This window comes from Mus musculus, chromosome 17 (assembly GCF_000001635.26).
Source record: "Mus musculus strain C57BL/6J chromosome 17, GRCm38.p6 C57BL/6J".
NCBI classification, from domain to species: domain Eukaryota; kingdom Metazoa; phylum Chordata; class Mammalia; order Rodentia; family Muridae; genus Mus; species Mus musculus.
The window spans coordinates 29,642,123-29,667,633 of record NC_000083.6 but is presented as its reverse complement, the minus strand read 5'-3'; the positions used below and the strand labels follow the sequence as shown (position 1 = coordinate 29,667,633).

General features: G+C 44.3%; 1 protein-coding gene and 2 long non-coding RNA genes across 3 annotated transcripts in view; 1 reads left to right on the top strand and 2 right to left on the bottom strand.

The window, feature by feature from the left end:
- Cmtr1 (cap methyltransferase 1) overlaps positions 1-7,039 on the bottom strand; it is a 45,385-nt gene extending 38,346 nt beyond the window's left edge. Inside the window, exons 1-2 of the mRNA NM_028791.6 lie at positions 6,863-7,039; positions 4,328-4,462 (exon numbers count right to left, since the gene is read on the bottom strand). Of these exons, the coding sequence (NP_083067.1) occupies positions 4,328-4,457 (130 nt within the window). The 5' untranslated portion in view covers positions 4,458-4,462; positions 6,863-7,039. The remainder of the gene's footprint in view (positions 1-4,327; positions 4,463-6,862) is intronic.
- The window catches only part of Gm28043 (predicted gene, 28043), a 91,191-nt gene that overhangs the window by 38,346 nt on the left and 27,334 nt on the right, over positions 1-25,511 (bottom strand). The window lies entirely within an intron of this gene.
- On the top strand, positions 9,305-15,403 carry Gm20161 (predicted gene, 20161). The gene is made up of 2 exons (NR_167666.2): positions 9,305-9,489; positions 13,095-15,403. It is a non-coding gene; the product is annotated as a predicted gene, 20161 (long non-coding RNA).

Here is a 25,511-nt window from a genome sequence, read left to right as displayed (position 1 = left end):
CAGTCTATTAAAACCATTAGTTTCATTAAGAACTTGCCAAAGCTGGGTGACATCCCTTTTTACATCCCAAGGAACGTACCTTCTGAAATTTATCAGAAAGCCTCAAACGTTACTTAGGATTTTCATTTAGGATTTCTGCCCTACCTGATAGAAATCATTCCTAATTCATTTTAAAGGCTGACTTTATAAAGGAACAGGTTTCCAAGCTATTGGCAAAATAGTGCACAAGGCAATAGAACCATAGGACAAGCCTGCCAAAGTTAAAAATTAAAGTGATACCGCAGGAGAGCTTTCCAACCAATGGTGGCCAAGGTGAGCACAGCACACACACAGAATAAATTATGAATTTTAATAAACATCACATCCTACCTAACAATTACTGGGGAATATACTCTTTCTTGCTTAAAGATGCCATTTCTCCTTCATGCCATACAAACAGTAACTCATTAGAGCAATTGAAACAGATACCAAAGGGAGTTTTTGATTAAGGTCATGAATCTGGACTGACAGGAAAGCGATGGTATCTCAGGGCAAAAGTCTATTTAGGGAAGAATTAAACCTGGTAGCGGGGAAGGTGCTTTCAATGCAGTGAAGGTACTTTGCAACTTCTGAACCAACCTGCTACAAGAGGGTCATGAGGCTCACTACAACGCACAGCTAGAAAGAAAGGAAATTGTCTTAGGATATAGACCAGTTTTCCTGTAAGAAACAACTAATAAGAACAAAATATCCTCATCTATCTCTTTTTACTTCAAAAAGGGTTATTTGACTCTAAGTTCCCAAGAGTTTATATACACACAAAATGCTTTAAAACTCCCCTGAGGTCCCTGGAAGAGCATGAATGATGCCAAGGTGGCCAGGGTTAACATCCCCTCCTTCTTTTCTCCCGGATAAAGGTCAGGCTGCTGACCTAGCAATGTATCTACCTTGTGAATAATGTCAAACAAACAAACTGATTGAATCGTTCGGCTAAACAACCATCGCATCAATCAAGACACAAGGTCCAGACAGGAAGTCACTAAAACTCTTCTCTCTTCTGATTGTTCCCAAAGGGCATTTCTCAGCCATCTAGCTGAACAGTGTGTGCAGGTAGAGGCAGCTAGAGCAAGTGGAATCACCCTGCTGGAATTCAACAACCAGGAGAGGAAAGCTGCACGTTCAACTCCTGTGACAAGATGGCATACTTGTCCAAGCACACTGTCCAGGAAAACCTAAGAGGAACACGGTCAACAAGATGGAGGAGGAGGGGCAAAGTAAAGACATCAGGCATGGTAAGGCTCTTAGGAAACTGACACTATGATCTTTTCTCAATCCTGTCCAATCATTATGCTTTAAGCATTTGCTCCACTGCCAGTCATGGAAGAGCGAACAGGAACCACTGAGTGGTCAGGTTGCCTCCTGTCCTGACTCGGGTCCCTATGAGGCTGCCCTCTTTCTATAGTAAACTGACCTGGAAGTGTGTACCTCTGAGGGTTTGCCTCTGCCTCCTGCCTCGATTTCTGCAACTGAAAGAAACCACCTGGTATATTGTCAGACACATGAGAAACTGGCCAGCTCCAAATCTCCACTCCTTACATCAACAGCCACTGTCAATCCTAACTGAGTCATGAAGCTACTTCCAGAAAAGGTTAAAGCTATTTTGTAAAATGAAGGGAATGTGCCAGGCTGGTAATCACACTTCACAGTCACATTTTTTTTTTAATGTTTCTTTTCTTTTTTCTTTTTTCCACAGTCACATTTTTAAAACTTTAAAATGTCAGCCAGGCATGACACCTTTGATCCCAGCATTTGAGAGGCAGAGGCAAGCAGATCTCTGAGAGATGGAGGCTAGCCTGGTCTACGTGTGAGTTCTAGGACAGCCAGGGGTACACAGAGAAACCCTGTTTTGAAAAAAAAAAAAAACACAGTGCTGGAGAGATGGCTCAGTGGTTAAGAGCACTGACTGCTCTTCCAGAGGTCCTGAGTTCAATTCTCAGCAGCCACATGGTGGCTCACAACCATCTGTAATGGGATCTGAAGACAGCTACAGTATACTTATATATAATAATAAATCTTTAAAAAAAATTTTTAAAAAAGGAGGAGGAGGTGGTTAATCAGAGTACATTCCTTAAAGGAGCCCCAACTCTATATGCTCACCTTACTGCTCTGGGACCTGTCCTCTCTTCTTTTCAACAATGTCACTGGCAGAACATGTTCAAGGATACACTTAGCACTAAGCACTTACTCCCTAGACACACTCGCCCTTGTCCCTCCCTCACAGGCCTCTCCACAACCAAGAGGACCTGTGCACCAGCATGGGTTTTTTGTTGGTTGTGGGGTTTTGTTTTTTTTTGTTTTTTTTTTTGCTTTCCATTTAGTGACCCTGGTCACATACAGACTTTCTTTTCTACCCTGAAATCCACTCAGACATTTTCACAATTGTTTTTGACGAGTCCCACTACATTGCTCAGGCTTGTCTCAAGCTCACCAGCTCAAGTAATCTCTCCAGTGTCAGCCTCCCATCCAATCAGGAAGCAGAAGATGTGACAGTGCCCATCATTACTGAGACCTTGAAGACCCATACCTCCACACGAAAGGTCATGAGACTGAGTCCATCCTAGATCACAGCTGCCCATCTTCACTGGGTCAGCTAATGTCTAACTGTCCTCCCATGAGCCTACCACTAGAAAGTGAACTTCATTTCCTCACACTGACCAAGGAAACATCACATCCTTCCAGTCAACAATCTGTTACAGTTTCATTCCAGTCAACCACTGATCTCACAGGGCATACAAAAGGCAAGTCTGCTAGTGTACTGGGATGAAAACAGCATCCTCCTCCAAAATTCCTGTCACCTATAAACTGGGGAGGACTTGTATTTGGAAACAAGTCTTTGCAGATATAATCAAGTTCAAATAAGATAACTAAAGAGGCATAAGTCCTAATCCAATGACTGACATCCTCCTAATAGGGAAATGTTGATGCAGACGCAGGAAGGCAGAGGCAGAAACTAGAGAGACACACTACCACCAGAGGCATGCAGTACCAAGTGAGCCATCAGAGAATTACAGAAGAGAGGGAAGGGGAGTCCTTCCCAAGAGCCTTCCTAGAGAGCATGCAGCCCTGCTGACAACCTGGGTGAGCCCACTGCTCTCCAGACCTATGGCTCTACTGTAAGCAGTGCAGCATGTGAGAGTCTGTTCCATAGAGCAGCTCTCAGGGATGAGTGGAAGCCGAATAGAGTGGTGTACATGTTTAACCCCAGCACTCCGGAGGCCAAGGCAGGTGGGTTTCTGTGAGTTCAAGGCCAATCTTGTCTACATAGTGAGTTCCAGAACAACCAGAGACACAGAGTAAGACCCCTCTCAAAACAAACAAACAAACAACAAAAAGAAGGAAGGAAGGAAGGAAGGAAGGAAGGAAGGAAGGAAGGAAAAAAGGAAGGAAGCCAGCTTGTCAGAGTTAATATGAACAGAGTACTTCTAATTGTCTGGCGAAATTATGGGGTGAAATTCATATATTGTAAATGTCCACAATGTTAAAACAGATAAAGCATAGTATATTTCTACCAAATCTTTGAGCTGGAGGCAGAGAGACACTCCACCACAGCTGAGTATTTCTGATTCCAACTGCTAAAGGAACTGAGAAAACTGTACACAAGGACCCAAGACTGCCAAGGCAGCTCCATTCCACCTCTACAGAGGGGCTTCTCAATTATTAATATCTATTTAAAACACCACATTCAATGCTCAACACTTCTACCTGATTTTTTTGTTTTGTTTTGTTTTTCGAGACAGGGTTTCTCTGTGTAGCCCTGGCTGTCCTGGAACTCACTTTGTAGACCAGGCTGGCCTCGAACTCAGAAATCCGCCTGCCTCTGCCTCCCAAGTGCTGGGATTAGAGGCGTGGGCCACCACGCCCGGCATTTCTACCTGATTTAAGGCAGTGAGGAGGTCACCTGCTGAAGGACCAGGAACAGATCAAAGGCACTTTCTGGAACGGCTCCACCTTTTAGAATTTAAAACACGTTTCCCTACTCTTAGTAGGAGAATAGCAGCAAAATGGAAGAGTCTGGGTCAGTTCTCCTCTTCATTGTTACTGCAACCATAAATCCCAGGCCAGCCTGGTCTACAAAGTGAGTTCCAGGACAGCCAGGGCTACACAGAGAAACCCTGTCTCAAAAAACAAAACAAAACAAAACAAAATCAGGTAGAAGTGTAGCTTCCATCTTTCTGCCAAATGTGCTGATTTTGCTCAAGGGCCAGCGAACTACACTCTGCTCAGTCCAGGCACTAAGGATTCCAACCACCAGACGGCCAGCGGCCTCGGATCACACAGGCCAGTGTACCTTTTGCTGCATGATTGACAGAGGAGAGAGGTTCATCGTCAGATGTGGAGCTGAGGTGCCGGGCAAGCTCCCCAATTCGCTTCTGTTTCTTGAGGGGGGCAGTGCATTCTGGGTCAGTTCTCCTCTTCATTGTTACTGCAACCACAAATCCCGTCAGTCAGCTCTGAGGTTAGAACTACTGGGAAAGAGGCAAGGATCCCAAAGGTAACAACCATCATCAGCCGGATGAGATGTGGCCACTGCACGCATCTCCTAATGCTAACACTTGAGCAGCCTCTTCCTCCAAGAAAGGTCCAGGAGGGAGGCTAGCTAAGCTCTGTTTCTCAGTAACGATGGTTAGTTTCCCTAGGAAATGAGGTGCTCTCAGAATCAGAGCCCTCAGTGCTATTAGCATCAGATACCAAAAAGTTAGATTAACTCAGCAAGGCACAGGAGGAAGAGGCCTTTGAGTGCCTGCTATTCTATAACTTTAGAGACAATACTGGCCATTTATAACAATGTGCACTGGAAACAAATAATGAACCCTACTAAGTAACAGTTACAAATATTTCCAAGGACAGTCAGAGAATGATTTTTTTTTTCATCATCTTTACCAGAACAATGAAGATCTTATTATGTATGGGGAAAATGATGGGATTTGGCCTGTTTCCTGTTTTGAAAAAAGAAAGAGCACAGCGTAAGGCATGGAAGTACAAGCTGAGTGACAGCCAAGAGGGGTAAAAGAGACAACAGATGACTTAGTAATGGGATACAAATGACTTTTTTTTCTATAAAAAAAATTTTGACATTAATTTTTAAGAATACAAGTACAACTCCACAATAAGGAATGGAGAGCTGGGTGCACTTGGCACCTGCCTCTGTCTTAATACTCAGGAGTCTGAGGAAACCTGTAGAGAACCTGCAGCAAACTCCAAGGGCTCGAGGATGTCGCTCTCCCACAGAGCCTTGCCCTGCACATGCAAGGCCCTGGATCCCAGCCCAGCGCTGCACAGGGAAAAATGGAAGAACAGAAAGCTTCCCTCGATGGCCAGGAGCTGGTTTATGAGAAGCATAAAGTTTAAAAAAAGAAAAAAAAAAAAAAAAAAAAAAAAAGGACGAGGAGCTGGAGACATGTGTATGTCTTAAATTCAATTCCCAGCACCCACACCAGACAACTCGCAACTGCCTAGAACTCTAGCTCCAGGGAAACAGACACCTCTGGCCTATGCAGGTACCCACATGCCTATTTAAAACAGTCGAAAAAAATCTTTAAAAAAAAAAAAAAGAATTACAGGCCGGGCGTGGTTGTGCACACCTCTAATTCCAGCACTTGGGAGGCAGAGGCAGGCGAATTTCTGAGTTGGAGGCCAGCCTGGTCTACAGAGTTCCAGGACAGCCAGGGCTACACAGAGAAACCCTGTCTCAAAAAGTCAAAAAAAAATTACAAAATCTTCAGGAAAAGTAGTGTATTCAAAGAACTCAGAAAAGAGAAAAGACTTAAAAGTTGGAGGTACACTGGTATCTTTGGGGAACAGGGACGCTGGGATACAAGAACAGACTTCTCTGGCGTTTGAGTCAGACATATAGTTTTAAGACCATGTGTTGTTTTGACTATGAACTGATACTCAATATTGTCTATGAAAATCAGAGCCAGTTCAACTTATTTCAAAATATTTGCTGGGGTGGAGGGAGAATGAGCATCAGCAGTCGAGGTAAGAAAGTAATGGAATTTGAAGGGATATAGCAATCCCTCCCCTTGAAACCTAGCAAAAGGTTTCCGTATTTCCAGCCCGAGGATGAACCTGTGGACCCAATGTACGATCATCCCAATCTCAGGTGGCAATTTCCTAAGTGACAGTAGCAGTGCCTATTAGAGGAAAGCAGGAAAGCCAGGCGACTGAGCCAACAGAAAGCCAGGCCCGAGGAGCCACATTTTTACTTGACATCACAGATAGGTGAGCCTACTGGAAAGCTCATCGCTGAGGCTTCACAGCACATAAAATGGGTCTCATTTAACTCTTAAGTCGTCCCGGTGGGTGTGGGTGAAGCGGGGGTGGGGGGTGCCACTGGGAACTCAGTGTGGTCTGCGATGGGGCAAGTGAGAGAACAGGAAACAGCTTTGTAGAAGGGCAAGGCGGCAGATACGAACGTCCCCCTCCACCACAGCACCTTCGACTGGGGCCTCGCAGGGAATCCAAGCCAATCCTCTCATTTCCTCGGCCAGGGGAAGGCCAAAGGGCTATCGAGTGACCTACAATGGCAGACGCGCTGTGACCAGGCACTTCTAAGCGCTGCTAACCCCCGTATGCAGAGGGGAAAGAAGGGAACGCCATCTCCCCGACGGAGCTTCTCCTTTGGAAACGTCAGGTGTGATACTGTGTGCGCGGCGACCAGCAGCAGCGGCAACCTCGGCTCCGAGAGGTTGCTGGGGACAAGACAGGGGGCAGGAGCAGAGAGAGGCTACCCGAAAGCGGGCAAAGCGGCCGCCGCAGGGGAAGGATGCTGTGCCCGTGCGCCCGCCCGCTCGCACCCCCGGGGCCGCGCGCCTGCACTCACGCTGAGGGGATGGGGCGAGTAGCCGGCGAGCGGAGACGAGGGACCAGGCCGCCACTGTCGCCGCCCAGGCTGGCCCTGCAACCTCCTCCTCCCTCACTTTCGTTTTCCTCGCAGGGCCGGCTAGCTGCGCGGTCGCGCTCGGAACCCGCCCCGCGGGCGGCGCCGCTTGATAACGTCACGAGCCCGCCAGCCCCGCCCCCGCTGGGCTCAGGCTTGGCCCTGGGGAACTGCCCAGGTCGCACAGCGCGCAGGACCCGAGGCGCCTGCGCGGAAGGGGGACCGCGAAAGAATGGGGGGGCAGAGAAAAGCCACTAGGAAAATAACCCTTGTCTACTCTCGCCCTAAAGAAGGGAAATCAATACTTCACCTCAGTTTATTCATCTTGTTATGGATTACCTGAAGAAGGAAAACTCCCAAGATGTCTTAATAAATCATGTGGAGTCTTTATTATTTATTACCACCGGTGGGGCTGTCTCAGGCAGAGGAGCGGGAAGCACCCTCGGACCTCCAGTTTGTTCGACATTTTAAAGACAAGGACTGCAACTGTGATGTATACAGAAAGGCAGCTCCAAACATGTGCAACAAGCAAACATTGCTTTTTTTTTCTTTTCAGAAGCAGAGTGATAACAATTAAATGGTCAGGCAGTTAACCTTTAGGTCAGAATCACAATCACATGGTATAGAAATTTATGGCTGATCAAGAGACCAGTTTAGCATAAGATTTAATGACTGGTCGAAGTGACCGGAGACGAATTTTTGCCCAAAATAGTTTTAGCAATGAAAGTATTCTTAGGAGCTAGGTGGTAGTGTCGAACACCTTTAATGCCAGCACTCAGAAAGCAGAGACAGGCATATCTCTGTGAGTTCGAAGCCAGCCTAGTCTACATAGCTACTTCCAGGACAGCCAGGGATATATTGTAAGACCCTGACTTGGAAAGTGGGAAAAAAAAATCCTAGAAAGTGTTTCACAACATGGCGTAACTAGTTTGGTAGCTTACTACAGTATCGTCATTATATAGATTTAAGAATACAGTCAGAGGAGCCGGGCGTGGTGGCACACGCCTTTAATCCCAGCACTCGGGAGGCAGAGGCAGGCCTATTTCTGAGTTCGAGGCCAGCCTGGTCTACAAAGTGAGTTCCAGGACAGCCAGGGCTACACAGAGAAACCCTGTCTCGAAAAACAAAACAAACAACAACAACAACAAAAAAGAATACAGTCAGAGACACAAACTGGCCAAGGTCAAAGACCTGTTCCTGTTCCATAGGACATATTTAACATTGGACTAGGCATAGCTCAGTGTCAAGACTGTTCGTCCGGTACACACCAGATCCTAGATCTGATTCTCAATGCCTCAGACTAAAAGAAATAATGGCATCTGTGGCATTTGACCATATGCACTGAGATGGGCTGTAACTCTAACTCCTCTTCCCATTTTCAGACCAATATAACTTTGTTGGACATTCTCAGCTGCGTTTGTCTCTTAAACCCCGAGACTTCAAATGTCAACATATGTTCTCCCATAATGCTGCTTTTTTTAAAAAAAAAAAGGATTTTATTTTTATTTTATGTGTATGCGTGTCCTTCATGCACGTATGTATGTATGCCACATGCATATAGTACCCTTGTAAGCCAGAAGACAGCATCGGATCCCCTGGAACTTGAATTACAGATAGTTGTGGGTGCTGTGCTGAACCCAGGTCTGGAAGAGCGGTAAGTGCTCTTAACCCCTGAACCATCTCTGCAGCCCCTTTCCCAGGTGGCTGGCGCTATATGATTCAGTCTGTTTATTTGTCCAGAGATCTGATGAGTTTACCTTTTCTTCATTTCCCTGAAGCCAACAATGCACTTGAGACTTGAGTTCAAGTTTGCCTTCTACTTGTCAGGTAAACATCTCCTACCCTATCATACCTCATCCTCCCCCTCCCCTCCCCTCTCCCCCTTTCCAACCCTCCTTCTCCCTCTCTTACCCACCCCTAAAGCTTTTGCAGTAATCTCCAACTTATGATGCCTGTCTCCAAACACCTCTGTTTGAAGCTTTGTTTGTATTATCATGTGTGAGCCTATGGCAACCCATCAGTGACTCGACCCTGCCAGTGACTTCCCACTGCTCTTAGGATGACACCAATGTTCTCTAGGTGGCCTCAAAGCCCTTCAGCCTTGTCCTACTAGCCCATCACTTCTCACCCTCCTGGTGCCGTCTTTCTCAAACACCTTGTCCCTAGGGTTTCTCTCCCTGCTTTCTCTCAATGGACCATCATTTCCCTTCATGATGCTAATGACCACTTACCCCTCCAGTTTGAATGTAGTGATGATAGTAAAATATGCATTTTAGATAAGTAAAAATAGCTTAGTCAGGATCCCTTCTACACCCAAGGCTGTCCCAGATAAGCAGAACCCAGTGACATCACTCACTTAAGATAACCATACAGTCCTAGAACTCCATGACATCTACTGGACAGTATGCAAGCAGAGACCGAAAGTAATGCTCTGTCCTGCACATCTGGAGAGCATGATCTTCCCTTTAGCTGAAGAGTCTCCCCCACCCCCGCCCCCAGGATCCTGACCATCGAATCAGAGACTTCTGTTAGAGACTGGAACTGACCCTCAGCAAGGATATGTCCAACAGGTGAGCAGCCCTGGGGAGATAAGCTTGGGACCATAGTTAGGAATTTAGAGTGTGAATCTTGTGTGATGACCCTCAGCATAATAAAATAGAATTCTTGTTATACTGTGTGTACCTACCACGCATCCCTATGGTCTCGCTTGAAACAATGGGTTTAGCACTTTCCCCTCTGGAAAACCTTTCCAGAGTTCACAAGAGCATTTACCATCACCTCCATTAGGAAAACTAGCAGGCACTGCATCCTGCCTCCCACCACACCATACCCATCGGAAAAGATTCTCAGGTTATGAGGCTTGGCGACAAGAGGATTAAACTCTGAGCCATCCCATCGAGCCCTGAAGAATCTTTTTTGTTTGTTTGTTTGTTTGTTTGTTTGGAGACAGGGTTTCTCTGTATAGCCCTGGCTGTCCTGGAACTCACTTTGTAGACCAGGCTGGTCTAGAACTCAGAAATCTACCTGCCTCTGCCTCTGAGTGCTGGGATTAAAGGCGTGCGCCACCATGCCCAGCAGGAAGAATCTTTTTGTTTGTTTGTTTGTTTGTTTTTGTTTTTTCGAGACAGGGTTTCTCTGTGTAGCCCTGGCTGTCCTGGAGCTCACTTTGTAGACCAGGCTGGCCTCGAACTCAGAAATCTGCCTGCCTCTGCCTCCCGAGTGCTGGGATTAAAGGCCTGTGCCACCACGCCCGGCTAGGAAGAATCTTAAAATATAGAAAGTCACTGTCAGTAGAGAGACAGAAGATGAAAAAAAAAATAACTGACTGAGAAATTAATCAATGGAAAACAACAGCAAGCAGATCTCTGAGTTTGAGTCCAGCCTGCTCTACACAGCTGAATTCCAGGCAAACCAGGGAGACCCTGTCTCAAAAACAACGGAAGAAAGGGAGGGAGGGAGGGAGGGAGGGAGGGAGGGAGGGAGGGAGGGAGAGAGAGAGAGAGAGAGAGGTAATAGGGAGTGGGAGAGGAATGGGGCAGGGAAACAGTATCAACAACTATTTCATAAGGTGGGCTCAGGCGGTTAAGAGCACTGGCTGCTCTTCCAGAGGTCCTGAGTTTAATTCCCAGCAACCACATGGCTCACAACCATCTGTAATGAGATCCGATGCCCTTTTCTGGTGTGTTTGAAGACAGCAATAGTATATTCATATACATAAAATAAATAAATAAATCTTGCCAAGCAGTGGTGGCACACTCCTTTGATCCCAGCACTCGGGAGGCAGAGGCAGTTGGATTTCTGAGTTCGAGGCCAGCCTGGTCTACAAAGTGAGCTCCAGGACAGCCAGGGCTACACAGAGAAACCCTGTCTCGAAAAACCAAAACCAAAACCAAACAAACAAAAAAAAACATAAATAAATAAATAAATAAATAAATAAATAAATCTTTAAAAAGAAAAAAAAAACATTTGATACAGAAAAAATTATTTTTAACTCAGGGTCTTGTAGTCTTGGGCTGCCACAAGTCTAAGGCAGCACTATGCTACATATTGATATATTGAGTTCTGGGCCAGCCTGGGCTACAGAATGAAAATCTACCTAAAGAAAGAGGAGTGGCACACACCCTTAATCCCAGACCTCAGCAAGCAGAGGCAGAAGAATCTCTGTGAGTTCAAGGCCAGACAGAGTTATATTGTGAAACTCATAATAATAATAATAATAATAATAATAATAATAATAATAATGTATTATATTATTTAACAATTTTATAATGTTGTTTATTATATTACATTTATCATGTTTGTTATGTTATTTAACATTTTTATAATTATTTAATAATAATTTTAAACCATAAATACCCCCAACTAGGTAAACATAATGTGGATCATTTTTCATACTTTCAAATTCTTTTTTTTTTTATTTATTTATTATATGTAAGTACACTGTAGTTGTCTTCAGATACACCAGAAGAGGGCATCAGATCTCATTACATGTGGTTGCTGGGATTTGAACTTCGGACCTTCGGAAGAGCAGTCGGGTGCCCTTACCCACTGAGCCATCTCACCAGCCCTACTTTCAAATTCTTAAATATATACATAATAGCTGAAAGCAAATATAATGTTGTTTGGTGGAGGTTTCAATGAATATAGATGTAATAATTCTCAGAAAGATTCTAAAAGGAACTGAGAGGTAAGCTCTCTATATTCCACTGGAAGAGGGAAAATAGTGATTTTTAAATTCAATGTAAAGTTAATATCTATATGGCAATCCCCCATTTAAAAAAAAAAAACTTTTGCCGGGCGTGGCGGCACACGCCTTTAATCCCAGCACTGGAGAGGCAGAGGCAGGCAGATTTCTGAGTTGGAGGCCAGCCTGGGCTACAGAGTGAGTTCCAGGACAGCCAGGGCTACACAGAGAAACCTTGTCTCAAAAAAAAAAAAAAAAAAAACGTTTAAAATTTTATTTAAAGGGGCTGGAGAGATGGCTCAGTGGTTAAGAGCCTTGACTGCTCTTCCAGAGGTCCTGAGTTCAATTCCCAGCAACCACATGGTGGTTCACAACCGTCTGTAATGGGATTTAATCCCCTCTTCTGGTGTGTCTGAGGGCAGTGACAGTGGATTCATAGAAATAAAATAAATAAATCTTTAAATATTATTTAAAAATAAATGTTTAGTCATCCCAAGCACACAGCTGCAATCCACATGCTTGGGAGACAGAAGAAGAAGGATGGAGATTTCAAACACATCTCAGCAACAAGTTTTAGACCACTTAGGCTACTTGAAACCCTGCTTAACAGCAAAAAGCTGGGGTGGGGGGTTGACAAAAATTAGTAAATTTGCTGCATTTCTTTCCAGATTATCAGACAGCAACAAAAGGTTACAAAATTACCAATGCCAGGCTGAAACAGGGGACATCTTACAGATGTTAAATAGTTTTGCAAATGTTAAGACTTTCATAAAGACATTCTGAGACCTTCTATAGGCTGACTGATTTCGGACGATTCCTTAACAACTACAAATTACTGGAATTTACCCAAGACAAATTAGGCAATATCTACTAAAGAAATTGCTTTCATAGTTGTTTTCTTTTTAAGCATCCTTTAAAAGCTTGAAATCCAGCTGGGCATGGTGGCGCACGCCTTTAATCCCAGCACTCAGGAGGCAGAGGCAAGTGGATTTCTGAGTAGGCCAGCCTGGTCTACAAAGTGAGCTCCAGGACAGCCAGGGCTATACAGAGAAACCCTGTCTCCAAAAACCAAAAACCAAAAAAAAAAAAAAAAAAGCTTGAAATCCAAATGACCCTTTAGTTTCATTTCTGTTACTGAGATAAAACACCCTAGCAAAAACAAAACAAAACAAAACTAACTAACAAAATCTAGGGGAGCAAGGTAAATAGCTACAATGGTTGCAGTCCATCATCAAAGGAGAGTCAAGGCATTAGGAACATGAAGCAGCTGGTCAAATCACACCCACTGTCAAGTTTACGCAGGCTTGTTATGCTCAGCTCACCCCCTCCCTACACTTAATAGCTCAGGACCATCAGCCTAGGGAATGGTGCTGCCCACAGTGGGCTGGGTCTCCCCACTTGAATGAACAGTCAAGACAATCCCTCAAAGTCACATTCACAAGGCAGTCTGGCATTCCCTCATGGAGCCTCTCTCTTTCCACATAATTCTAGGTCATGCAAACTGGCAACAGGAACTAAGCATCAAAGCCGGCTTCACTGGTGACAACCACAAACATATAAAGAAGTAACACCAACTCTGTACCATCTCTTCTGGAGAATAATTTATAAGAGGAACACTTTCTAGAATATTCTACAAAGCCAGCATGACCCTGCTATCAAGACCAGATTCAGACAACAGAAGAACTTGTAGAACAATGTCCTTCATGAGTATAGAAACAAAATATGAGCAGACTGAGCCAGGCAGTGGTGGCGCACACCTTTAATCCCAGCACTTGGGAGGCAAGTTTTTGAGTTCGAGGCCAGCCTGGTCTACAGAGTCAATTCCAGGACAGCCAGGGCTTTACAGAGAAACTCTATCTCAAAAAACAAAAAAAACAAAAACAAAAACAAAACAAAACCCAGCAGAACAAGTCTGGGGGTTCACTTTTCCGTATCTACAAGTACAGTACTCATTAGGAGTGGGTGTGAAAAGACCTGGCAAATGCATACCCCTAGTTTTGTTTATGTCACATCAGAGATGTAAGACTGCATGAAAGAAGTCGGGCACAGAAGAGTTGTTAATGCTCAGCTCACTCTCCACACTTAATAGCCCAGGACCACTATCCTAGAGAATGGCGCCACCCACAGTGGGCTGGGTCTCCCCACATCAACGAACAATCAAGGCAATCCCTCAAAGCCATATGTATAGTTCACATAAAGCTCAAGAGCAATGCAAAGGACTCTTGATGCCAGGGCAGTGGTTGGTTCTGAGCCAAAGAAAAATGTACTGGCCACAAGTGTGAGGAAACCCAGGAACTGGGAACATGTCATATATTGATTGTCGCAGTGATGGTGGATGTAAATTCGCAGTCAAAACTCACTCAACTGTTATTCCCTGAAGACTGGTGATTCCACTCCTGTAACTTTACCTCAGCAAAGCAAAGTTGACATGTAGGTGAATGAAGGCACTGAGCAGGCTGTGGCTGGGACCAGAGAGAGGGACCAGCCTGGCAACACTGAGGTCCACCCCCAGGAACCCAGAGGATGGAAAGGCAGAACTGAATTCTCTAAGTTGTCCTCTGGCCTCCATGTGTGAACTGTGACATGTGTACATGTGCATGCACACACGCACACACATACATATACAGACATAATATATCTAAAATGTAAAACAGAGAAGGCTGCTACTTGGTTTACATAAGAAATTTCAATTGTAAGATTGTCTTCGACATGCATGTTTTGTAGACATCAAATTATTTTAAAAAGATTATTTTCTTTTACGGGTGTTTTTGACTGCATGCATGTCTGTGTACCTTGCGCTTGTGTGGTATACAAAGAAACCAGAAAAATGCACAGGATCTGAAAAAGCAGTCACTACTTTTAACCATTAAGCCACCTCCTACCCATTTATTTATTCATTTGTTTATCTTATTTTGAGACAGGGTCTTACTATGTCCTGGAACTCACTCTGTAGAGCACGTTGGCCTTGAACTCAGAGATCCACCTGGCCTCTGCCTCCCAGGTTCTAGTGCTGGGATCAAAGGTGTATACTACCACTGTCTGGTAATGTGTTTAGTTTTAAAAAATATTCTATTTTTATTTGTGTATGTGTGTCTAAGCATGGGCACATGTGAGCACAGGTATTCACAATGGCCAGAAGGGGATGTCAGATCCACTGAAGTTGAAGCCACAGGCATCGTGAGCAGCCCAAGGTGGGTGGAAGAGAACCAAACGTTAGTGCTCTGCAAGAGCAGCCAGTGCCCTTAAATACTGGGCCATCTCTCTAACCCTGACATTTAATGCTTAACTTGTTTCAGTGGCCAACGATAGGGATATTTTCATGGCTAAATTTGAAAAGAGCATTGCAAAGGTAAAACTAAAGCTTCCAGACTTTCCTTTTTAAAAATAAAAGCAAGAATAATCTGCTCTGTAGGTCGGTTGTATTCCTTTTCGCTGAAGATTAAGAATTCATCATTCCTTAAGTCAATATTTTTAAGAATTCTGAATCACTTTATGTAAGAAAGAAACGGACTGTGTAACTATGACTCAACCTAGAAGTCATCAAGGTGGAAATAGCTTTGAAAGAATTCTGAAGTATTCCAGAATTTTCTTTTAAAAGAAAATACTAGGATTGTACATTAAGAAGGCAGGTCCTCCACCTCCTTCCGTATCCACCACTTGGCTGAGAATGTTCCAATATTTTTTAGTAGCGCCCATAATCTTCACTTCCTAACCCTGAATTGAAAGGTTATACTCATTCTCGTGGTTAAAAGAATCCTCCAGGCAAGCCAATACATCAATAAAATTCCTTTTTAATAATGTCCATGGAGTGAGTTTTCTCTTTTTTTCATTCTTTTTTATTTCAGTTAAAGTAAATATTTCTGCTTTTTGCTCAGAAAAGCACTTCAAGACATATTTTCATGATAGGGTGGCTGCAGACTTCTGTGAGACACAAAAGGAATTCGTGCTTTCCCCTAGTATCTTTCAAAAAGCTGTTTAAATGTGTTTTCTTGACTCAGAAGCCTGCTTTGTTGATGACATTTAAGGCTGTTGATAAAACTTCTTTCACAGGCTTGTAAGAAGAATCTTTGTGGTCTTCGTCCATGAAAAAATATATTACATATATGTGTAAATAAATTATACACATATAGATATATAGATTGATATAGATATAGATATAGATAGATACATAGATAATAATGCCATCGTGAAGGCCACTCTCATTAAATCAGTCTGGCTAGATACATTACTAGGCACGCTGGCTGCCCTCTGTGCATAGTGGCAAGGGTTTATTTCCAAAATTTATCTGGCAGGAAGAAAAAAAAGTCCTTTTTTCTGTTTTCAAACTGTTCAAAGCCTTCTTCATAGTTTGCAAAAGGATGCATAACATGGGAATTCTTTGATGGGTTCAGTGTGCACACAAGAGAGAGCTAACTACATAAAGAGATGCCTGTTGGATGCACAGCTTACTGAGATAGCCTTTTGTCTTAGTTAGGGTTTTACTGCTGTGAACAGACACCATGACCAAGGCAAGTCTTATAAAAAACAACATTTAATTGGGGCTGGCTTACAGGTTCAGAGGTTCAGTCCATTATCATCAAGGTGGAAGCATAGCAGCATCCAGACTGTCATGGCACAGGCAGAGCTGAGAGTTCTACATCTTCATCCAAAGGCTGCTAGTGGAAGACTGACTTCCAGGCAACTGGGGTGAGAGTCTTAAGCTGACATACACAGTGACACACCTATTCCAACCTGGCCACACCTCCAGATGATGCCACTCCCTGGTCCAAGAATATACAAACCATCACACCTTTCAAGGTGGGGAGATGCGATGTGCACATTCAATTTTGCTGGTATCAAACCTCAATTAAAATTAATTCTCGGGGAGGGGAGGCCAAAGCGGGGGGCTGGGGGGGGGAAATAATTCTCGGGGCTGGAGAGATGGCTCAGCAGTTAAGAGCACTGACTGCTCTTCCAGAGCTCCTGAGTTCAAATCCCAGCAACCACATGGTGGCTCACAGCCATCTGTAATGAGATCTGATGCTCTCTTTTGGTGTATCTGAAGACAGCTACAGTGTACTTACATATAATAAATAAATAATAAAAAAAATAATTCTCGCGCACACACACACACACAAACAACCACACAACCTCCCTCTCTCTCTCTCTCTCTCTCTGTTTTTTGTTTTTGTTTTTTGTTTTTTTGTTTTGAGACAGGGTTTCTCTGTGTAGCTCTGGCTGTCCTGGAAACTACTATGTAGACCAGGTTGGCCTCGAACTCAGAACTCTACCTGCCTCTGAAAGATCCTGACAGAATGTAAAAGGTCACAGAAGCCCTGAAATTGGCAAAATACATTTCATTGTTAGCAGAACTAGCTTCACTGATTTAGAAAAATAGAGATACACAATGCTCTGGCCGCTCCTTGAACCCGTGTGTACCCCCACTGATGAAGCCCAATATTTTGTTTGTGATATTGGTTGCTGGGGAAGAGTCGGAAAATCTCCACAGCAACCACAGCCGGGGGGCCAATCCGAAGTTGCTGCACCTGCACCAGACTCTTTCCTTGTACCCCTCCCATACCCATTTTTGGAGAACTCATTTTAGAATAGATATTGTTTAGATCTGGAAATCCCCTACTCCCTCCTTCTCCTTCCCCCCGAGGGCCTATAAAAACTGGGACCCCTTTCCCCTCGGGGTCAACTCCTCTACCCCTGCGTGGGATAAGAGTCGTCCCCAGAGCTCTGGCTTTTCCGAATAAAGCCTCGTGTGGTTTGCATCAAGCTTGGTCTCTCGTGGGTTCTTGGGGGTCTGCTATTATCCCGAGACTTGAGTGAGGGTCTCCCTTCGGGGGTCTTTCACCTCTACTTCCATAGTGCTGGGACCAAAGGCTTCCACCACCAAACCTGGCTGGGACGCTTTTCTCTCAAGTCAAAAATAGAAATGAAACAATGTAATACATGATTTTTATCATTCTGCTTTTCATTGATTCTGTTTTTTTTTTTTAAATTGAGGTCATAAAAACAAAACAAAAGGCTACACAGAGAAACCCTGTCTCAGAAAACCAAAAATCAAAACCAAACCAAAATAAACCAATAAAATAAAAATTCACCAAAAAAATATAAAACATTAAGTGCCACAAGCCTTAAATCCCAGGACTCAGGAGACTTGAGAGAGGTAGATCCCTGAGTTTGAGGATAGCCTGATCTACATAGAGTTCAAGGTCAGGACTTGAGATCTTGTCTCAAAAAAGCAAAATAAGAGCTGGTAAGATTGTTCAGCAGTTAGGAACACTGGCTGCTTTTCAGAGGTTTTACCTTGGATTCCCAGCAACCATATGGTGGCTCAGGGCTATAAAGGGATCTGATCTCCTCTTCTGGCCATGTAGGTGTACATGAAGACAGAGCACTCCTACATTAAAAAAATACATAAATAAACAAATTTAAAAGTTTAAACCAGCCGGGCGTAGTGGCGCACGTGGTGGGTGGATCCCAGCACTTGGGAGGCAGAGGCAGGCAGATTTCTTGAGTTCGAGGCCAGCCTGGTCTACTAAGTGAGTTCCAGGACAGCCAGGGTACACAGAGAAACCCTGTCTGGAAAAACCAAAAACCAAAAAACAAAAAAAGTTTATACCATGGGCTGAAGATATGCCTCAGAGGTTAAGAGCACTGACTGCTCTTTCAGGGGTTCTGAGTTCAATTCCTAACACCCACATGATGGCTCATAACCATCTCTAATGAGATCTGGTGCCTTCTTCTGGCCTGCAGGCATACATGCAGGCAGAATGTTGTATTCATAATAAAAAGGGCACTGACTGCTCTTCCAGAGGTCCTGAGCTCAGTTTCCAGCAACCACATGGTGGCTCACAACCATCTGTAATGGGATCTGATGCCTTCTTCTTGTGTGTCTGAAGAGAGCTACAGTGTACTCACATATATAAAATAAATAAAATTTTTAAAAAGTTTAAATCATACAGAAGTATACACCTTAAGGAGAGGGTAGGGGAGAGGGCAGGAGACAGAGTCACAACATACAATAGAGGCAGCGTGAATTCCAGGCCAGCCAGAGCGATCCTTTCAACAAGTAAACAATACACACAGGATGAAGGCAAGATAGAGTCAGTTCAACTCATTTAAAATTTTTCATTTTGAAATTATCTCAGTTAAGAGAAAAGGTTAGGAGTAATACAGATTATTTCCACATACATACCCTTTTATTGTTATTGTTTTGTTTTATTTGACAGTGTTTCACTGTGTAGGCCTGGTGGCCTAGAACTTAGTCTGTAGATCAGGCTGGCCTTGAACTCACAGAGACCTACCTGCTTCTCCTTCCCAAGTGCTGGGATCAAAGGGATGTGCTATCATGCCTGGTTACTCTTTTCTTTCTACATATAATCATACCAATCTCTTATAGTTTTCTTTATTATTATATGTTCATTTTGCTATATGAGCATATAGATTAGTTTTTATAAATAATGAGATTGTGGGCAAAATGCTTTCTTATGCCAAAATACTACAGTGTTCATATCATAAAAACAAGGATAGTCCCTTACTTACCCTTAATTATCAAAACAAGCAAGTTAACATTATTAATATGACTCAGTAACCCATAAACATTATTTATGCCTTACCAGTTGTCTCATAATGTCCTTTGAAGAAAATAATCTTTTTCCCCCATCCCTGGGACCAATACATGTGCTACCTAATACAAATAGGTCTCAGATGCAAACTAAAAGCAAATGGTTACATAGAATAAATAGCCTAGTGCATAGAACTGAGGCAAGACTGGACCAGGCCCTGTATGTACTGGAAATGAATTCTGAGTATATTAAATAAAAAAAGACTATATCATCACAGGGATTAAAATGATGTAGAGATGAGAGATGGGGGGGGGGAAGAGGAAGAAGAGGAAGAGGGAGAAGAGAAAGGAGAGGGAACAGGAGAAAAAGAAAGAAAAAGAAAAAAAAAGAAAAAAATTGGCTTGGCATCTATGCACGTGGAAACAATTCTCCAAACGAAATAGACTAGATCTGAAGTCACCACCTCTGGCACCAGGGTACCTTCATCAAAGTTTGAATAGCAAATATCCTTGACTGTGGGCAATACTATGAGTAGCATGGCTATGGATGTCTCTAGAAACTAGACAATCAGCCCCCATCCTCACCTAACCCTGTTGTGTACCAATTTCCTCCCATATAATACTGGCCAGTTGGAAGGGATCTTGTTAAGAATCAGGTTGCTCTAAGGAGAGGTTGAGACAGTCCATTCTCAGGGAAGCTCCTTAATCTCAGGAAGTTAACTCAAAGGTCTCAGGAAGTCCATGAAACTGAGCAGATTTAATAGCTCTTGCCGGCCAGCCTTTTCCCCAACCATTACATACTCCTGGACAAGCCCAACTGCCCAAAAGGCTCAGACTCACTGAGCTACCTGGAAATGACACTCTCTAACCTGTTGATCTGCTTCTAAGTTGTGAAGTTTGCTCCAGGTTTCCGGTTTTTGAGACCTGTCACCATATTAGGGTGGGCTTTGAGTCATTTCCTGCTTCTGTATGTAACCCTTTACCTACATTCCTGTAATTAGTCCTGATACAATCATTGATTCACCAAGTTGGGCTTTGGTGACTTGAATAAGTAGGCATTAGTTCACACTCACACACACCCAGGAACTATCACACAATGGACCCTGGCTTCTGTGCATCACAAGTGTCCACTGCAGCACTTGAGGGTCACTAATTTAAAAGATCATTATCAGGTAAACAGTCTAGCTTCCAGCATGCTGGGGAAGTACCTGGCTTCTTAGGTTGTAGGATGAGGGTAATTTTTGTTCCACAGAGGATGAGACAAGTGTTTAGAGGATGAGACAAGTGTTTAGGATTTCCAGAAAGAACAAGAACATGTTGGATAGTTTCTGGGCCTAGCCTTCATGTGGAGAGCCCAAACTCATCCCAGCTATGGAATTGGGAACAGGCCAGTGAGCTCTGAGGTGGTGGTTCCTACACCTCTTGACCTAGCCAAGTGTGAGATACTACCTGTGAGTATGGGGAGGATGCAGTGTGGCATGCAGGCCCCATCTGCCTGGATTCTGAGAAATGTGAAGAACCTTGTAAGTTAGTTCTGTAGGAAGCCTGTGGAATGATCATGCCTCTGAGAGACTTGCCTTTGACCTACGAACCCGGTGCTAGGATGTCTTATCAGCCTACCATTACCATAACAAATATTAAGGTTTGTGCACCCAAGTGTTTTTAGGAATTCAGTAATTAGCCTGGGTGGTGTCAGCACACACCTTTAATCCCAGCACTCTGGAGGCAGAGGCAGGCGGATCTCTTGTGAGTTTGAGGCCAGCCTGGTCTACAGAGGAACTCTGGTCTGGAAAAACAAAACGAAGAATTAAGTAACTATGGGGGAATGGCTTTCAGCTCTTACAGATTAAGTTCTCAACACCCACAGGGCAGTTAACAACTGCCTGTAACTCCAGTTACAGGGAGCTGACCCTCTTCTGACCTTCTTAGGCTCCTGCAAGCAGGTGGAACACATAAACTTTCAAAATCATGTGCATACAACTTAAAATAAGAATTAAGTAACTATGACTTAATTGTATTTATTGAAAGATCATTGTATTAACAACAACAAAAACAAAAGACCAGTTTTGAGTATTCTCAACACTCAGAGTGAGTTAAGCAGCAGGGAAACTGGGCTGAACTTTATGGAGACTCCTTGAGCTCAGATTAGCCCATCATGGAGGGGATAGCCTGTGGGCATCTGAGTGTTTGCTAAGAATCTATCAGATGCCCAGCCTGTTGCTACACTGCAGTTAAAGGGCTGAATAGGACTCTATTCTATCTCAGCACCTCCCCCACGGATGTGTATAACATGTCTAAGGCCACATGGTTATAATCGGTGGGACTGGGACTCAACCCTAGCAGCCTAGCCTTAAGTTTGTTTTCAATAACTCTTTGATGCATCCTGTAGCTTGCTCTGGAAGCCTGAGGTGGGAGGAGGCAGTGGCATGAGAATGAAGACTCCACCTCCACCACCACCACCACCACCACCACCCACCCACCTAGACACACACACACACACACACACACACACACACACACACACACACACACGCAGCTGGGATCAGGCCAGCTGAGCTCTTTGTGATGGAGATTTCACCTACTATAAAACCAAAAACTCAACAGCTTATTATGTATAGCACAGTGGTTAGCTAGTTTGCTTAGCTGGTCTCCACAGGAGGTTAGTGAAAGGCCTTAGTCTCAGCTGCCATTTCCCAAGCTTGCCAGGGGAAGATGTGACCATTCCCATGGGTCCCTGACCTGCTGTGCTCACAGTGACGGCACACATGCATTCTGAGCTTCCTCTGTTTCACAACGGTTCTCTTCTCCAGCTGTGGCATGATAAGGGATGTGGTGTTCAGAAGGGACAAAGTATAATTAATAGTGAGTGGTCAATCTCTGTAGACGGAATTCCAGCTCGAGCCTGTTGGGGGATAGTTTTGCGCACTGTGTATTCAGGGGTGGATTTCTATGCTCACACATCTGTTTGCAGTGCAGATGTTTGCTTATGCATCTCTGGTCTGTCTCAATGTTGTGTAAAAATTGTTCTCCATCACTTCTGATTAGTTAATAAAGTGCTGGTCAGTCAATAGCTGGGCAGAAGAGAATAGAGCAGGACTTCCAATCCCAGTCTGGGGGTTGGGGAGGGGGGCTGAGAAAAAGAAGTAAAGGGGAGAGACCACGTGGACGGACCAGAAGGATCTGCCATCTGGACTCTGAGGAAGCCAGCCATGTGGCTCAACTTAGGTTAAAATAAATGGGATAAGAAGTTGAGAGTCGGGCTGGAGAGATGGCCCAGTGGTTAAGAGCACTGACTGCTCTTCCAAAGGTCCTGAGTTCAAATCCCAGCAACCACATGGTAGCTCACAGCCACCCGTAATGAGATCTGATGCCTTCTTCTGGAGTGTCTGAGGACAGCTATAGTGTACTTACATATAATAAATAAATAAATCTTAAAAAACAAACAAAAAAAAAAAGAAGTTGAGAGTCAGGGAGCCAGCCAGTGTACAGTCTAGGCATTTATTCACAAATAAGCCTCAGCGTCGTTATTTGGGAACTGGGATCCAGGGAGACAAGCCCGCAGTTACAAAGCCAAGGTGTTGAAGCATTTTGCCTCTGATGATACACGTGCAGAAGTGTTGGCTGGTTTAAGAGGTTTGGGGCCGGAGAGAGGGCTCAGTGGTTCAGAGCACTCTCTTGGTTCCTTCAGGACCAGGGCATTATCATCATGCATGGCTGCTCACAACCACCTATAAACTGTCCCAGGGCAGCTGGTGCCTTCTCTTGCTTCTGTGGGGCCCTGCATATAGTATACATGGCTACGTACACACACTCAGGCACACACACATACCCACAAATACTTATTTAAAAAGTTTGAAAAAAAAAAAAAAAAAGGCTGGAGAGATGGCTCAGCGGTTAAGAGCACTAACTGTTCTTCCAGAGGTCCTGAGTTCAATTCCCAGCAACCACATGGTAGCTCACAGCCATTTGTAATGGGATCTGATGCCTTCTTCTGGTGTCTCTGAATACAGCTACAGTGTACTCGTCATATATATAAAAAATAAATAAAATCTTTAAAAAAAAAGTTTGAGGCAACCTGGATTTCTATCAAGAGCAGCTAGAAGCTGAGTCTGGTGTCACACTCCATAAAACTATCTGTATTCTCAAAAGATGTGTTGTGAGCTTTAAAAATATAAGCGACAGGGGCTGGAGAGATGGCTCAGTGATTAAGGGCTATGCTGCTCTTGCAGAGGACCCAGGTTCAGGTCCCAGTACTGACATGGTAGCTCACAATTGTCTGTAACTCTAGTTCCAGAGGATCCAGAGGCTCCTGTGAGCCCTTGGAACACAGACAAGCAGACACGAACACACACACTTGAAAAGATAGACTGTATGCAAACATACATCCCCATGCAACCATGTAAGACACATGCATGGGTAAGGAGCAGGAAGCTGTTACACAGGAATAATACGGCAGTGAGAGCTTCTGTTTTCCACTTTCCCAGAAATGTTACAATGTAGCTCCTTGCAAGTCTTTACTACTGTTGTTCTTCCATAGTTCCCAAACATTGGCAGGGTATACAGAACTAAAAATAGAAGGGTTGAGATCAGAGCTCAGCCCACCCAATAGTTGCCATGCAAACTTGAAGGCCCAAGTCCGATCCTCAGAAACAATCTGATTCCCGCATGGTGCCTAACTAAAACCCTGGGAGGCACTGGGAGGCAGAGGAAGGAAAACCTCTGGGACTCACTGGCAGCCAGGCCTACTTGGCAAGCTCCAGGCTAATGAGACCCGATCTCAAAACACAGCGTGGAGGCTGGGGGTGGGGGTGGAGTGGGAGTGGGGCACGCCTTTAATCTCTGCACTCAGGTAACTAGGCAGGTGGATCTCTGAATTCAAGGTCAGCCTGGGCTACATAGTTGGTTCCAAGACAGCCAGTATTAAAAACCTCTCTCAAAACAAAAAACCAAGGGGGACACCTGGAAACAATTTAGGTTGACACTTTAACACGCTAACAAGCATGTGCTGGGGACAGAGGGGATTGGATGCTCGATGTGTGATGGGAAGGCTTTGCATCACCACTACAGGAACAGGTTCCTCTTGTTCTCATCAGTTAACACTGGTGACACACAAACTGGCACAGTTGTGAGCCCAGCACCCAGAAGACAGAGGTGGGAGGAGACAAAGGGCAAAGTCTCCCTCAGTTACACAGTTTGGGGCCAGCCTGGGCTACTTTAAATGGTCTCAAGGGTGTTTTTTTTTTTTTTAAAGTGGAAAAAGATGGCAGGCCAAAAAAAAAAAAAAAAAAAGCTTTTAAGGGCTGGAGAGATGGCTGAGTGATTAAGAGCACTGCCTGCTCTTCCAGAGGTCCTTGTTGGAGTTCGTCAAGAGACCCTCACTCACAAAGACCACAGAGACTGCCATCACTGCAACCGTACGAGTTTTATTATCCCAACATACTGGGGACTCCCCCTCTCAGGACACAGGCCAGAGAAGAGCCCAGAAGAAAGAAAGAACACACTTTTTATACCTTTGTAAGAGGCAGATATGAGCAACAGGGTAGCTGTCTTATTTTTTTTTTCGAGACAGGGTTTCTCTGTATAGCCCTGGCTGTCCTGGAACTCTGTAGACCAGGCTGGCCTCGAACTCAGAAATCTGCCTGCCTCTGCCTCCCAAGTGCTGGGATCAAAGGCATGCGCCACCACTGCCTGGCTGAGCTGTCTTATTCTAATTGGTGTATCAAGTAACCTTTTCAGGCATTGGTTTGTATAGTGACTACCTCTGGCCTAGTGACTCACTTTGCTTGCCCCCAAGGTGGGTTATTTTGATTTGGTCAGCAAAGCAATAGTACATTTTGAACTTATGGGTCAGCTGTTGATGTGCCAGAAAACTTTGTCAGCAAGGTTAAGGCAGTTATGTGGTTTATCTCAGATTTCAAACTGAGGCAGGGTTTCCAAGGACTGTGAGCTGTGTTATAGCTAATTTTTGAGAACAGCTAACCTTGCTCCAGCAGCTATGGTCATCGTGACCTCTTAGTCCTCTCAGATGGGGAAGGGGCCGGTTGCTACTGAACTATTGACCTTGCTTACATGGGGGGGGGGGGGGGAAATTCCTCAAGCAGCAGGGGGGAGGGAAAAGCTTCTGCAAGCAGTGTTGGTGCACTTGAGCCAAACTAAGAACAGTATTTCTTCAGTCCTAAGTTCAATTCCCAGCAACCACATGGTGGCTCACAAGCAGCTGTAATGGGATCCGATGCCCTCTTCTGGTGTGTCTGAAGTCAGCTACAGTGTACTCACCTAAATAAAAAAAATTAAAAAAAAATAGTTTTTAAATAAAGAGGAGGGGTGTGTCAGGTTCTCATTAATCATTGCTT